Below are 15,041 nucleotides of genomic sequence, written 5' to 3' on the forward strand. Positions count from 1 at the left end.
GAGAAACCTGGTACCCTGCAGATGTACCTCTACCATATATTGGCTCTTAACACAGGGGAGTTCGTTAAGGGGGGCCCGAAAAAAAAAATCTATCCTTAAAAAAACTCGAAATTGTCAGATTAAGATAAGGTAAGTTAAGTACATGCAAAAGAGTGTATATTTCAAAAATCTGACGATTTGAGCCTGGCGTAAGGAAATGAGTGAGTCCCAAAGTTTCACAAGAAAAAAGCGAGTATTTAGCGAAATGAATGACAGATCGAAAAACTAAAAAATATGTGCCCAATATTTTTTAAAAATCTATCGAATGATACCAAACAAGTCCTCCCGCGGAGAGGGGTGGGGGGTAAATTTAATATTTTAAATACGAATCCCGCGATATTTCGCGAAATGAACATCAGATCGAAAAACTGTAAAATACACTTATTCAATATTTTTGAAAAATCTATCAATGGTACCAAACACGACCCCCCATGGATGTGGGGTGGGGGGTTACTTTAAAATCTTAAATAGGAGCCCTCATTTTTTTGCAGATTTGGATTCCTTACGTAAAAATAAGTAACTTTTATTCGAAAAATTTTTTTGAATTATGGACAGATGGCGTTATAATCGGAAAAAACGATTGTTAGAAATGGAAAATTAAATTAAAAAATGGCAAGCGCCCACTAAAATGGAAAACTTTACTTAACTTTTTTTAGTTTTAGGACCTACTCTTCACAACCCAATAGGTCCCCAAAGCGCTCGAGTGACTGCACATTTAGCATACTTTGCTCCCTAACCATTATATGCGGTTTTCTGAAGAACTTATCCACCGCATAAAACGGGACCTTACTCTACTCTAAACAGTCGTCGTCAAGATAAGTAAATCTTAATTGAAAAAAATTAACTTGTCCCATATTCTTGTTTAATTATATCGGATCAATAAAATTTAAGTTTATTTATTTTGAAGTGGATGTCAATAATAACAAAATATACTACAGGTAATTAGTAAATGTAGTATTTTTGTGTAGGTTCGTTGACGTTGACGAGTTGAAGTAACCAAGAAATTTGACAATGTCATTTGTATAAACCAAAATATAAACTTCTATATAAAACATATAAAATTCTAGTACTGTAGTTCACCATGACTCTTAATAGCAACTATGCGCAAGGGTCCCGCACCTAAAGATTCAGATGAACTGGTTCTATTTCAAAAAGGCTACAAGATTTTAAAAAAATTAGGAGAAGGTTCCTACGCTCCAGTGTTCTTTACCGAATATAATGACTCAAAGAAAAAGGAAGATCCAAGAAAACTAGCATGTAAGATTATTGATACAAAGAAAGCCCCTAAGGATTTCGTAAAAAAGTTTTTACCAAGAGAGTTAGAGATACTAGCTTTGATCAATCATCCCCATATTATCCATGTTCAGAGTATCTTTCTAAGAAAACAAAGATATTATATATTTATGAAACTAGCAGAAAAAGGGGATCTTCTAGATTATTTGTTAAAAAATGGCGCCACTTCAGAAAATAGAGCTAGAGTGTGGTTTCGGCAGATTGCTTTAGCCGTGCAGTATCTTCATGAGATGGGAGTAGCTCATAGAGATCTAAAATGTGAAAACTGCTTAATTTCTGCTAATAACAACCTAAAGATAGCTGACTTTGGATTCGCTCGATTTGTGATAAATGCAGATGGACAGAATGTTACCAGTGCTACGTACTGTGGTTCCCTGAACTACGCTGCTCCTGAGTTACTTCGAGGCAGCCCATACTATCCAAAATCTTCCGATTGCTGGTCCCTTGGCGTCATACTGTACGCAATGTTAAATAAATCGATGCCTTTCGAAGAAAAAAATGTCAGAAATTTAATCAATCGACAAACGCAGAAAAAATGGAAGTTCCGGTCCAAAGTAGTTGACGTTCTTAGCGAAGAAGTAAAACAAATCACAAAACGTTTGCTAGACCCTGATCCCACCTCTCGTTGGAAAATTAACCAAATCGTAGACTCAGACTGGATAAGAATGGACAACAGATTGTGGGAAATGAATGCTGATGAACAGAGATGTCTCAACCAAGCTAGAAAGGAATTCTCCAAATATGTCGAAAGACTAAAAACTACCAAAGATAGCACAAGTCAGGATTACAATAAATCTTCAACGTTGAAACTAATTAAACAAACGGATCTAGAAAAAGATAAGAGCATATTTTTGAAATCTCAACGTTTTCCCTTTGTTCAGAATGTCGTGGTAGAAAAAAAGAGTGGTGAAGGAGCCACAGATAAAGAAAAAGCTGGAGAAACGTCCAAGAAAAAGAAACGGTAGTCTTGTATCCAGTTACTTTGTAACGTACATGTTATAAAAATGTGTTAAATAAATAGCGTATAGTATACCTGTTTATATATTTTACTGCTTTATTTTGAGTCCTGCAACATTTTGAAAAAATGAATTTTTTTTGCGAAAGCTGGATTGCAAAATTTATTTTGCAAAATCTATTGAACCGATCTTAACTAAATTTACACTATTGTTTTATCATATCATAAAGGTTTTTTGGGTGAAATATGAAGGTCCTAAGTGTAGCAGAAATGGTTAAAAAATGTAAAATGCGAATACTCGTTTTTTATGTTTTTTTTTCGCAATTATTGCTATTTTGCAACAAGGGTAACAATTTAAAAAAATTTAACCAATCTTATATTATAGGAAATTTAATTTTAACTATTTAGAATGGGAAATAAGCCACAATATTATTAAAAAATGATTTTTATTAACGTTTCATTAAAATAGCTTCAGAACAACATTAGGAAATTTAATTACGCAACTTTCATTTTAGTGCAGCTTTTCTTAGAAGTGAATACTTTTAAAGTTATAATCAAAAAACGAAGAAACATTTTTGAGAAAGAATGGCCTCAATTTTTAACCACTTAGTATAGTAAGCCATGAGTGGCGTAAGTCAAATCACACATCAAAGAAACATGAAACGTAAATTACGTTTCTTTGAAATAAAACACCGCTAAACAAATATACGTCCGGCTATTTATGAAACTCTCCGAAAATAAAAATGTGTCATGAGCATGAATCACACTCGTTTCATTGGTAGGCAGACTCTGAGATTTGTTTAGCAGCGTTTTATTTTCATGAAACGTAATTTACGTTTCATGTTTCATGTTTTTCGTTTCATGTTTCTTTGGTGTGCGGCTTGCCTTAGACCTTAATGGCTTAAGACCCCAAAAGCAAATTTTTATCAAAGACGAAGCTGCTGAACGACCTTCAGTCTCCGGCTGCTCTAACATCCCCAACCAAGGTTGCGGTTGGAAAAGGGTTGAAACAGATGGGTGTTAAGAACCTCCGGAAAAAATATTGCTACCCCAAAGAGAGACAAATAAATATTACCTCATACTATGTTAGAACTCTTATATCAGACCAGAAGGTGATGGAAGAGGAGGAAGAAATAAGAATACTAAAAAAGGAGATCATCCCATTCAGTGAAATAAGGTGAAGCTGAGAAGCCAAAATCACTTTTATTTCATTTTAGAAGAGAAGAGGACGTTTCAAGTGGTGGAATAAAATGAATGTACCATTGATATCCGTTATTACAGATTAGTATACATACATGTGGTTAGTAGTAAATAGTATGTTGTTTCTTGCATTTATTCACATGATTGATTTGGTTTTATTAATATTGATATTCAAACCTATTTTACTGGCTTCAGTGGAAAGTGAGTCTAATTTTGAGAGAACATAGTATACAGCATTGTTAAAAAGAAGTCTGAATCACTGTCTGACTCAAGTAAGTACGTTAAATTCGTCACTGTTGATCCCATTGTGTCCGCTGCATTTCGCCTCAGTGTACAGTGACTTTATCATGATAATTATTTTTCGCTGGATGTTTTTTAGCTGTAAAATTTTCCATATAGTAGCATGAAATAAGAGGTCAAAGGCGCGTTCGAAATCGACAAAAGCCATATACAGGGTGTCCAGAAACTCTACCGACAAACTAAGACAGGAGATTCCACAGATAATTTTAGACAGTTTAACCCAATTCACCCAGTCCCAAATTGCTTCCTAAGGGAGCTAGAGTTCTTTGAAGATGGCGTCCTGTAATTAGTTTTTCTTAAATACCTTCAGAACACTTCTAGTTAGACAAACTAAAATTGGTACACATATAAATCTTCCAGAGGTAAATCGATTCCATCTATTGTGAATTTCTAGTACCAGTCATAGGCGTCCGTTTTGGGTGAGGCAACGGTTATTTTATCGCATAACTTTTTTGTCTTTAATTTTCAAGCACTTTTGATACAGGATTAATAAAATGTAAGGTATTTTAGTACTAAAAGGTACTCTTGCTTTAAGTCGGTAGGACACACCGTTTTCTAGAAAAATCATTTTGAAAATTTTTTGTTTCCGGAATTTGAAAAAAAATTGAAAAATTTTTCAAAAAAAACGGTGTATTTTACCAACTTAAAGCAAGATTAACTTTTAGTACTAGAATATTTCAAAATTTAATAATCAAAAGTGTGTCAAAAATTCTTAAAAATTAAAAACAAAAAAGTTATGTGATAAAATATATGGACCTACCCAAAACGGACTCATATGACCGGTACTAGAAATTCGAAATTAATGAAATCGATTCATCTCTGGAATATAAATAAACGTACCAGTTTTCGTTTATCTAAATAGTTTTTTTTTTATTTTTTTTGATATTCAAAAAACGAAAAATTTTCGAATCAATTTTTCTAGAACATGGTGTATCCTATCGACTTAAAGTAAGAGTATCTTTTAGTACTATAATACCTTACGTTTTAATAATCCAGAATCCCAAATGCTTTAAAATTAAAAACAAAAAGTTATGCGATAATATTGTTATAAATGCTGCCCTACCCGGACGCGTATGACCGATACTAGAAATTTGCAATTCATGAAATCGATTTATCTCTGGAAGATAAATATGTGTACTAATTTTAGTTTTTCTAAATAGAAGCGTTCTGGGGATATTTAAGAAAAACTAATTATCAGACGCCATCTTCAAATAGTCTAGCTTCTTTAGGATGCATTTTCGGACTAGATGAATTGGGTTAAATTGTCTTAAAATTATCTGAGAAATCTCCTGTCTTCGTTTGTCAATAGGGTTTCTGGGCACCCTGTATAAGTCTTATATAACGTTGATTAAACGTACTTATATGTGTTAGTTATTGGTCTTATAGCTTTATTTATGGAATAGACTACTATTAATTATTATTGGTCGTTGGTAAAACCAGCAATAAAATATTTAAAACCATTTCTAGGTGCCACGCTAAATAAAAATGATTAAAAAAATTATTTTACCGCATGCAGTTGAACATGCACCGATTCTCAATTAAAACATCGATTTCAATCGTAACGTCAGCGGTTTTAAAGATAGTTCCCATGTTCCTGGGGGACAATGACAAAGCCAAACCGAGAATCGATGAGGGTTGCTGTTTTCGCAAAAGGAAGCGAATTTCAAGCGGGTTTCAAATATCTAATCCGTAAAACTGCTAAATTTAATGATGTAGAATTGAAGTCCGAGGAAATCGAATAAAATTGAATGTTAGAACAATTTCGTAGAGTAGGAAATCGCGAAAGGTGTCGGGTTTGTTATAGTCGTTATGAGAAAGCAATCACCAGAAAAGTTGTTACGTTTATATTTTGTGCAACGACAAACTTGTCATAAATATATGTACACACCCAAACTTATATGGAATCACCATGTATTTCAAAGTAATATTTATTTCTTTTGAAAAAACTTGTTATTGTTGCGAAGAATAAAGGTTTTTATTGAAAATAAACAAATATATAAGAAAATCGGATAGTACAGCTCGGTACGGTATAGGTTATTTGTAGGGAGCGGATTTTATGCTAAATGCATATTGCCTGCATATTTCGCATATTTGAAAACTTTACCGAATTTTGCATATTTTTAAAAAAACTTGCATATTATGTGTCTATTTAAAAACTTTTTTGTCCAAAACGAAAAAATTCAAAAAATTTTTAATTCGACACAAAATATTCCCCCGCAAATGCTGTCATATCTTTTCGAGAACTACCTGAAGTCGGCTCATTTACTACCTTTTCGGTTTTTCTTAGAAAACACCCGATCTTCACCCACAAAGTGCGTATAGTACGCCGTCATAAAATGATTGTATGATGTTAATTACACAATTTTTAAAAGAATATTTACATCTCTAAACATCGTTTTACGATTCTCTAATGGAAATTTAAATAAGATCCCGTAAATCAGTAAAATTAGTCACATTTAGTCGGTCAATGGGAATGTTTAGTTTTTGTGTAAAAGTACTTCTGTTTGTGAACAGTACAATATGCCGAAAGATTCTAGCCAGGTTTATTCCCAGATCAGAACCTATCCCCAGCTTCTTTGCACCAATGGAAAATTATTTTGCAAAGCATGTAGTAAAATGGTGAGTTTTAAGATTGCTTTCTTCCTCTGTTTTCTTTAGTAAATAATCTTTCGCTGAATCCTCAACATTTTAAGTAGTTTAAACAGTTTGAAAAAGTATCCATAAGGAAAAATTTTCCTGTAGCTGGCTGTATACCATTAATTACAAAAATTGAAGAAAAAAATCTTCTGTGTAAAAGGCATATTAGTTTGAAAACTCCAATAAAGGGCTGCATTAACATACAGAACGTTTTCGATCTAAAGAGAGCATCATCAGTGTTCTAAGCAAGCTCTACATGCTCAGCCACCAAAAATACATGGGTTAAAACCCTTAAAATTCCGACCAAAGGTCTTACATTGGCATATTATTTATTAAACCCTGGCGATGGGTGAAATTTAAAAGGTAAACCTCAAGGCACCATATGACTATACCACAAGCATGTGGGTGGTTGAGTTGATTTATCTGTCTTCACAAAGAGAAAGGTGAAAGCCAACTCTTTCGTATATGATATTTTTCGTAGACCCCATCTCAGCGAAAATTTTCGGTTAAGAACACGTCGGGACAGAACTACATAAGTCAAAATGCAAGAAAATGAGCGAATCGAAAGTTGATCAGTTACCCATGGACAGTATACAATCGTTGATGACTTCATCCAATGAACAATATAAATTTAAATATAAATTTTAATATAAAAAATATAAATAAATATATATTTAATATAAAATAAAAAATTTAAATATAAATTTAATTTGGAATTATGTGAGGCGATGGTTTGTGCAAACATACCTTTGAAAAAACTGTAAAAACCCATGTTTAAAAGTTTTTTGGAAACATATTACAAGAAAAGTGTTCCCGATGTAATTACATTGAAAAAAAAATACGTACCTCAAATTTACAACGATACCATAAAAAAATCAAGAAGATAGTGGAAAATCGATACATTTATTTCATTGTAGATAAATATGTGATTTCTGAAAATGCGAATTTTTTGAAATTATTCTGCATATCTTGCGCATATTTCGTATGTTTTTACTGCATATGTATGCGCATATTTCATCAAAATTGCTCGCATATAAATCCGCTCCCTAGTTATTTGCTTGAGTTGCAAATTGAACGAAAATAAATAAACTAACTTTTGCGTCCAAAAACTAAAATATGCCTCATGTGGAGTTATAGAACCTTCAACGGGAAAACACTATTGGTCTTGTGAAGCAAGTAATGTTCTCAGAGGGACATAGCTGCAGAACTAGGTGTAACATAGGGCGTTCTGTCTAAAACCTATGCTAGGTAAAAGGAAATAGGAAAACTCAAAAATAAAGAAGGGAAAGTCGCCAAAAAGTAATAACGGCTCGCCACGATCGTTTAATTGTCCAATCAGCTGGAAGACACCCAACCATTTCTCACCTGCAGCTCCAAAGGCAGATTTTTGAAGCTACAGTTGTAACTGTTTCAGTTGAAACGATAAGAAGAAGAGTCCATGCCAAGAAGTATACAGCAGGAGACAGTTATGGGTTCCTGAGTTATCCAGGCAGTACAAGATTGATCGTCTAAATTGGTGTCTTCACCATCAAAACTGGAACATTGGCAATTGACAAAATGTGCTATTTTCAGAAAAAGTCAGGAGTTGTGTAAAATCAGATGACCCACGAAATCGTGTACCTACTTAGGAGGACGAGGAAGACAAGCAAGAACGAAAACTGTCAGATCTGTTCACAAATATAAAAGGGGAAGTTTAATGTTCTAGAGAGGAATTGTGATTCGTAAAAAAACTCCTTTAATTTTCATCCAATCTACGTTAACTGCTCACAGATATATTGATAACCTGTAGTTAGGCTCTGGAGAGGTGCAACAGGAGAAAATTTAATTTTCATGCATGACAATGGACTTCCACATACCATTAGAGTGACTAGAGACATCATTGAAGCAGAAGGTATCCCTTGTTTGGAGTGGCCTGCTTGCTCACCCGAGCTTAACCCTATTTGTATTTGTGGAATATGCTTAAAGAAAAATTATATCTCTCCGGGAAAATCCACAAAATACCGCACGGCTAGTACAAGCTGCTTTTGAAGAATTGAGCAACCTACCACAACAAAATGTTGATAATTTGATTAGGAGCTTGCCCCCGCAAACTGAAGCTTGCATAAGGACTACAGGTGATAACACTGACTACCAAAAAAACAAAAAAAAAATTAATAAATACAATTTAATCATTATTAGTTTTACATTGAAATTTACATAATAGTCCGTGTGCAAATAATCCTTCCTATTTAAACGGCTTGTCCAAAGTGCACCTGTGCGCTGTCATTAGGATTCTTCCCAACACGGACTCGGCTTTCTGACTCACAAATCAGGCAGCGTGCACTATGGACGTGCCCTTATTCTTACGCTGGTACAATGACCTACATACTAAAAAATGTTGTCCAGTGCACTGCTTGTTTTGATTTCTTCTCCATATGTACCTAAGAAATGAAATAAAACACAAATTAAAATGGTATTTTATTTTATTTGACACTAAAACATCTATATTCAAATATATACAAAATATTTAACCAATCTTAATCCTAATTAGAATTTTCCACATTATTTACAGGAGAAAAATCGTTGCTTATAATTTATTATATATACTAATTTATTGATATGTACAAATATTTTGTAATATTTTTATTTTTTAGAACGATTCACAAAGGGTATACGTTACGCAAATATTTTTCCGGCAGTATTGTTGAATAAAATATTAATAAACAGTATTAGAAAATCCCCAAGTAAAATAATTTCCTGTATACCATTATTTTCAAAAAATTAGTAAAATTCTTTATAAATGGTATACTTTATTTAGAAATCTCTTAATAGGCTATTGATTATGTTCAAAATAAGAGAGCTAAAAGAAACTACAACGTTAACGGGATTTTATTGTCTCATATGGTCAGTGGAGCTATAAATTATAAAAAACCGCTGAGTTCTACCATTTAAATGGGTGCGTTTTTGAGAAAGGGGTGAATTAGTCCCTAGGCACAGGGTGAATTAGAGTTTCTAATGAGTGAGAAGTGAGAGAAAGTGAGTTCTATGCACTTTTAGCACAGGCACGTCTACAGAAAAATTGTTCTAGGTTAAATTCATAATCGAAATATCACATTTTAACGTAAAAAATTTTTTTTTACAAAAATATATTCAAAAGAAAAGCAAGAAAAAAACACGAAAGGAAGCAATTTTGTTTTTTTCCCCATAACTTTTTTCCACAGGGATATAGGTATAGGCATTGCTTCAGCGAAAAATAACTTCCATCCTTCCTTTTTAAAATTTAGTTTGGTAGAATTCTCTAAGATTTACAGTTTCCGAAATAGGATTTTTCAAAATTCGCCGCTCACATCATTTTTGGGCAATTTTCCCCATTATTTCGCAAACATTGTTCTGTAACTTTTTTCTACACATTTCTAGGTATATCCAATGGTACATTTAATAGAAAGAGAAGTCAATTACCTTTAAATTGGTCTACTGTATAAGGTTATACGGCTCTTTTTAAGCAAGTTATGCTTTTTCAAGGTTTCATACTTTTAATGATTTTTGAGATTTTTAATGATTATTTTTTAAATTTCTCATTACGACTTATATATGCATTGTGGAATAAAAAAAGCTTATTTTCTTTACTTTAAAATGGTGTATTGCAAAACATTCTAGGACTATTTTTAAACAAGATATCCGTAGAATATCCAAAGGTATCCGTAATTTGAGAAACATTTTAAATTTTTTTTTTTTCAATTAAAAAATATGATTATATATTATAACATAACTTTTAATTCTAAATAACTTTCCTTAATAACACTTTTCGATATTATGAAATATAAAGGTACTTTACTCTTGAGCGAAATCCATATTTTTTAATATACCTCGTACACTGTTGATGAAATTTTATATCTGATGATTGCATCTTATGTATTAGGCTATGCAGAGCATTTTATAAAGAATAATTTTTTTCATAAAGTTAATAATAAAAAAGTTTTCCATATGATTCCAACTAGTGGGACCTATTGCATGTGTAATATGTGACATTTTGAAAAAGCATATCTTGTTTAAAAATAGTCCCAGAATTTTTTACGATACACAATTTTACAGTAAATAAAATAGGCTTTCTTTTTTATTAGACAATGTATATTTGTATATACCTACATATACAATAAAAAAAGTTAAAATGAGAAATTTAAAAATAATCGTTGAATATATCAAAAATCATTAAAAGTATAAAATTTTGAACTACCATATCTTGCTTAAAAATAGTCATACAGCCTTTTAAAATAAACCGTTTTAAAGGTAATTGACTTTACTTCCCATTAAATGTAACATTGCATATACCTAAAGCTACGTAGAAAAAAGTTACAGAACAATGTTTGACAAGTAACAAGGAAAATGGACCAAAATCGCTGTGAGTGGCGAATTTTGAAAAATCATATTTTGGAAACTAAATCGTAGAGACTTCTACAAAACGCCAGTTTAAAGACCAATAATATTAGTTTTTCTCTGTAAAGCAATTCCTATACCAATATGCACGTAGAAAAAAGTTATGGGCCAAAAAGCAAAATTGCTATCTTTTGTGTTTTTTTCTTGCTTTTCTTTTGAATATATTTTTGTAAAAAAAAATATTTTTCACTTTAAAATGTGATGTTTCGATAGTAGATTTAACCTGGAACAATTTTCCTGTAGATATGTTTGTACCAAAAGTGCATAGAACTCACCCTAATTCGCCCTGTGCCTAGGGACTAATTCACCCCTTTCTCAAAAACGCACCTCTTTAAAAGGTAGCACTCCGCGGGTTTTCATATATAGAGGTCCATTGACTATATTAAACAATAAAACCCCATTAACGTTGTAGTTCCTTTCTAAAATACATAATCAATAGCCTATAATGGGCTACATAATAGAACGTTTTCGAACTAAACAGTGCTCTTAACAGGTTTTTAACCCTTTGGCGGTAGGTGATTCGAAAGACAGCGTTCACTTGAGGCTAACGATATACAGTGGAACCCCGATAAGTCAGCCCCCGATAACCTGAAAGTCCGGCTAACCCGGACCGATTTTATCAGACAAGCATTTCAACAATAAAAATAAATGTAATATATTATTTGAGACATAATGGGTATTTGTGTAATTTGAACTACATATTATACGATAGTAAAAATGACTCATGGCACACGACATTCATTGTAGTGTTATCGGAAACAATAGGCACATGTAGTATCCTTTATTTATTTGAAACTGTCTTAGCAGTGTTTAAAAAAGACTAAAAGGCTATTAAAAATTCTTTTTTAAATAATGCTTTTAGTCTTCACTGTTATTAAATAACATAAGATCGTTGCCATTGAGACCGTATTGTGTGTAGTACACTACAGTCGTATTGTTCGCTTCCGTTCTCTAATCTTTCGTTATAGATTTTATGTTTGCGTGTTTTTTTGTCTACGTAATGGCAACAAAACGTAAAAATGGTGTAGTGACAATGGAAAAGAAACTAGAAGCATGAGGTGGAATTGATAAAGGCGTAATTGATACGTAATTTGGATGTGTACTGTGCATATATATTTCATGTTATCTCAATTATATCGGAGTTTATCTGTAAGTATACCGTATTTTATTAATTTTTACCATATTCTCCGGCTAACCCGGATTTTCGATAGCCCGGATCGGCCGCGGTCCCGATTAATCCGAGTTAACGAGGTTACACTGTAGTTAAGTATCACGACTTCATCCGCAGCGAAAGGGTTAATATGCTTGAGCTACCAAAATATATGGGTGAAAACCCTTTAAATGTTTTAAAATTATTATAATATAAAGTTTACATTTTTATATTAAATCAAATGTGATGTTTAAAATATTTATTATAGACAACATCAAGTGTTACAGGACTCCGCACACAACATGTGGATTGCTTTCCGGAAGTTAGACTTTCACATTACGGAAAATTAGAAAACGTTCTCTGGTGTAACCCCATAAGGGTTTTTTAAATAAAATTTACCTTTTACAAAGTATTTTAGTATTTTTTTAAACACTATTAGTACCTTCAGTCATACCCAGATGCATAATTTATTATTGTTTTTTATTAAAAATTGATGTTTTATTAAAATTAGCTAGCACCAATAATTTCTGAGTCCAACAAAATACTAACAGGTTAAAAAAATAATTTACGAGCGATGCAGAGTAATTAAAGAAGAAGAAGATACCTTAATTCCTACTACTGTATCATAGACTTCGTATTTATAAGAACTCGTCAGATTCAGCGAAAACCAAAGACAAAGACTTGCAGTGGCGGCTCGTGACCTCAGTATGCGGGTAGGCTACACATATACTTCGGGTAGGCGACAAAAAATATCCTACAGTTTGTAATACATTTTGAGCCGTCTTGCAATACTAAATGTAATCTATGAGCGCAACAATGTGTAAAAATTGCTTTTGGAGCATCTACTTTAATTTTTGATTTTAATCCGTTTAAAGAGCCAGCCATTACACTTGCACCATCGTAAAATTGAGCAATTAATTTATTTTTGTAATCATATGGCTCAAGCACGTTTGAAATTAAACTATATAGAGCGTCTGCAGATCTATTATCGCTAACATCAAAAAACCCTAAAAATCTTTCTGTTACCTGACCAACTTTATTAACAAAACGGATTGTTAAAGTACACTGTGATTTTTCGGTTATATCAGTAGTATCGTCAGCTAGTATAGAAAAAAATTGACTTTCATTAATTTCTGTTAAAATTTCATTTTTTACGTAATCGGCAAGACAATCTATTAAATCATTTTGTATTGTTTTTGACAAACCCGTGAACACCCCTTCTATTTTTTAACATGATCCTGGTTTCCTGATCGCGTTTAACTACTAAATTAAAAATTTCTTTAAAATTACCCATGTTTGAAGAATTATGGCTCTCATCACGACCGCGAAATGTAAGTTCTTGTTTTGCTAAAAGAATTGTAACATCAATTTCTTCAACTTCTTCAATCTTTTTCAACTTCTTCATTATACAGGGTGAGTCACCACTAACGGGACGGAAGATTACAGCGAAATGGTAAAAGATTTGAGAAAAATTTAAATTGAATAGTTTGTAAGTTGATAAAATCTACATTTTAAAATTATTTTGAAATATACAGGGTGCGCCAATAAATGGCGGCGTATCAAAGTTATATTTTTTCTTATGGAACACCCTGTATTTTATTGCATTTTTTAATTATCCGCAAAAAATAAGGTACAGTTTCATAAGATTTCCCTATACCTATGTACAGAGTGTTCTGAGTTATGTTGACTTTTCTTAAAATGTGAAGTTTAAAAAAAGGCTTATTCTCAAGTTATTTAAGAAATTATCAAAACATTACTTTTACATCTAAATAGTTGGATAATGGTTGAATGTATTCCATGATTAATTATTATACATTTGTCTACAAGGTGTTCAAAATTTACAGTTTCATTATTGGAGTATTCAATGTGTCATATGATTCTTATTTTAAATGGAACACCATGTATATTAATAAACAATTATACTAAACAAATTTACCTCTTTCGAATGGCATATGGATGTCCTATACCTAGGTGTCATAGTTTTTGCGTAATTTACAATTATTTAAATTCTTAATCTGTAAATCGATTTTAAAACAAAAGATGTAGTTAATTAATGTCATTGTATGACTTTGTCAGTTTGTGACAGTACGGTCTGGTAATTATCAAAACTATAAACATCCGTGTATGAAATTCAATTTTTTTTACTTAAAGATGGCTTTGGCAGGGCCAATTACATTCAAATTTAATTGTTCCTAAAACGAATAATCACGCTATCTATGAAAGAGTAGACATGCTACTTTGCATTGGGGAATATTTTTAAAATTGTCTCTTCTCTTAGCTTCTAAAGTTTACGCTTAAAAGTATCCTGATAGAAGACACACAAAAAGGGCGTTTTTAAGAGATTTCTCGATAGATTCTGTGCTAATGGTAATGTTGCATAGATACGAAAAGTTAAATAAAAATAAACCATTTATTTTTGATGACGTTAACGAACTTGATGTACTGCTTTCTGTTACGGAAAACCCAAATACTAGTACGAGAAAAATTTCGGGTCGATTGGAAATCAGTCAAACGAGTGTATGTACAATATATAAGAAAAACCACTATCATCCGTATAAAACTCAACTACAACAGCATTAGACAGAACAGCAACGTTTAACTTTTCGTTTATAGACTTTAGAATTTGGAGAAGATCCTGATTTTTTTAAGAATTTATTGTGTACAGACGAATCTACCTACTTTTCATAATAATCGTCTAGTTAATAGACATAGCTTTCACTTTATTATGATACAGGAAACAAACATTTTACTGTTGATCGCCAACACCGATGAAGTGTTAATGTTTGGAGCAGTATTCTGAGCTAGTACGTTATCGACCCATATTTTGTTGACGAAAATCTGAATGGAGCAACTTTTTTAAATTTCTTAAAATAAGTTTTTTGGATCCTTCTTAAAACCTTCCCCTTAGCGTGCGAACAAACATGTGGCTCCAATTGGACGGAGCTGCTGCTTATTTCTGACGTTATGTTAAGAACAACCTTAACATGAAATTTAGAAATAAATGGATAGATAGATTCGGTCCATATATTTAGCCACCTAGGTCACCAGGATTGA

General features: G+C 32.3%; 1 protein-coding gene across 1 annotated transcript; it reads left to right on the forward strand.

Moving 5' to 3' along the window:
* The first annotated feature begins 1,037 nt into the window (after positions 1-1,037).
* On the forward strand, positions 1,038-2,364 carry LOC126885905 (testis-specific serine/threonine-protein kinase 3-like). Its single transcript, XM_050652700.1, has one exon. It carries the CDS (start codon positions 1,140-1,142, stop codon positions 2,295-2,297), a length of 1,158 nt encoding a protein of 385 aa, XP_050508657.1. The 5' UTR covers positions 1,038-1,139; the 3' UTR covers positions 2,298-2,364.
* The last annotated feature ends 12,677 nt before the right edge of the window (positions 2,365-15,041 follow it).

This window comes from Diabrotica virgifera, chromosome 6 (assembly GCF_917563875.1).
Source record: "Diabrotica virgifera virgifera chromosome 6, PGI_DIABVI_V3a".
NCBI lineage: Eukaryota > Metazoa > Arthropoda > Insecta > Coleoptera > Chrysomelidae > Diabrotica > Diabrotica virgifera.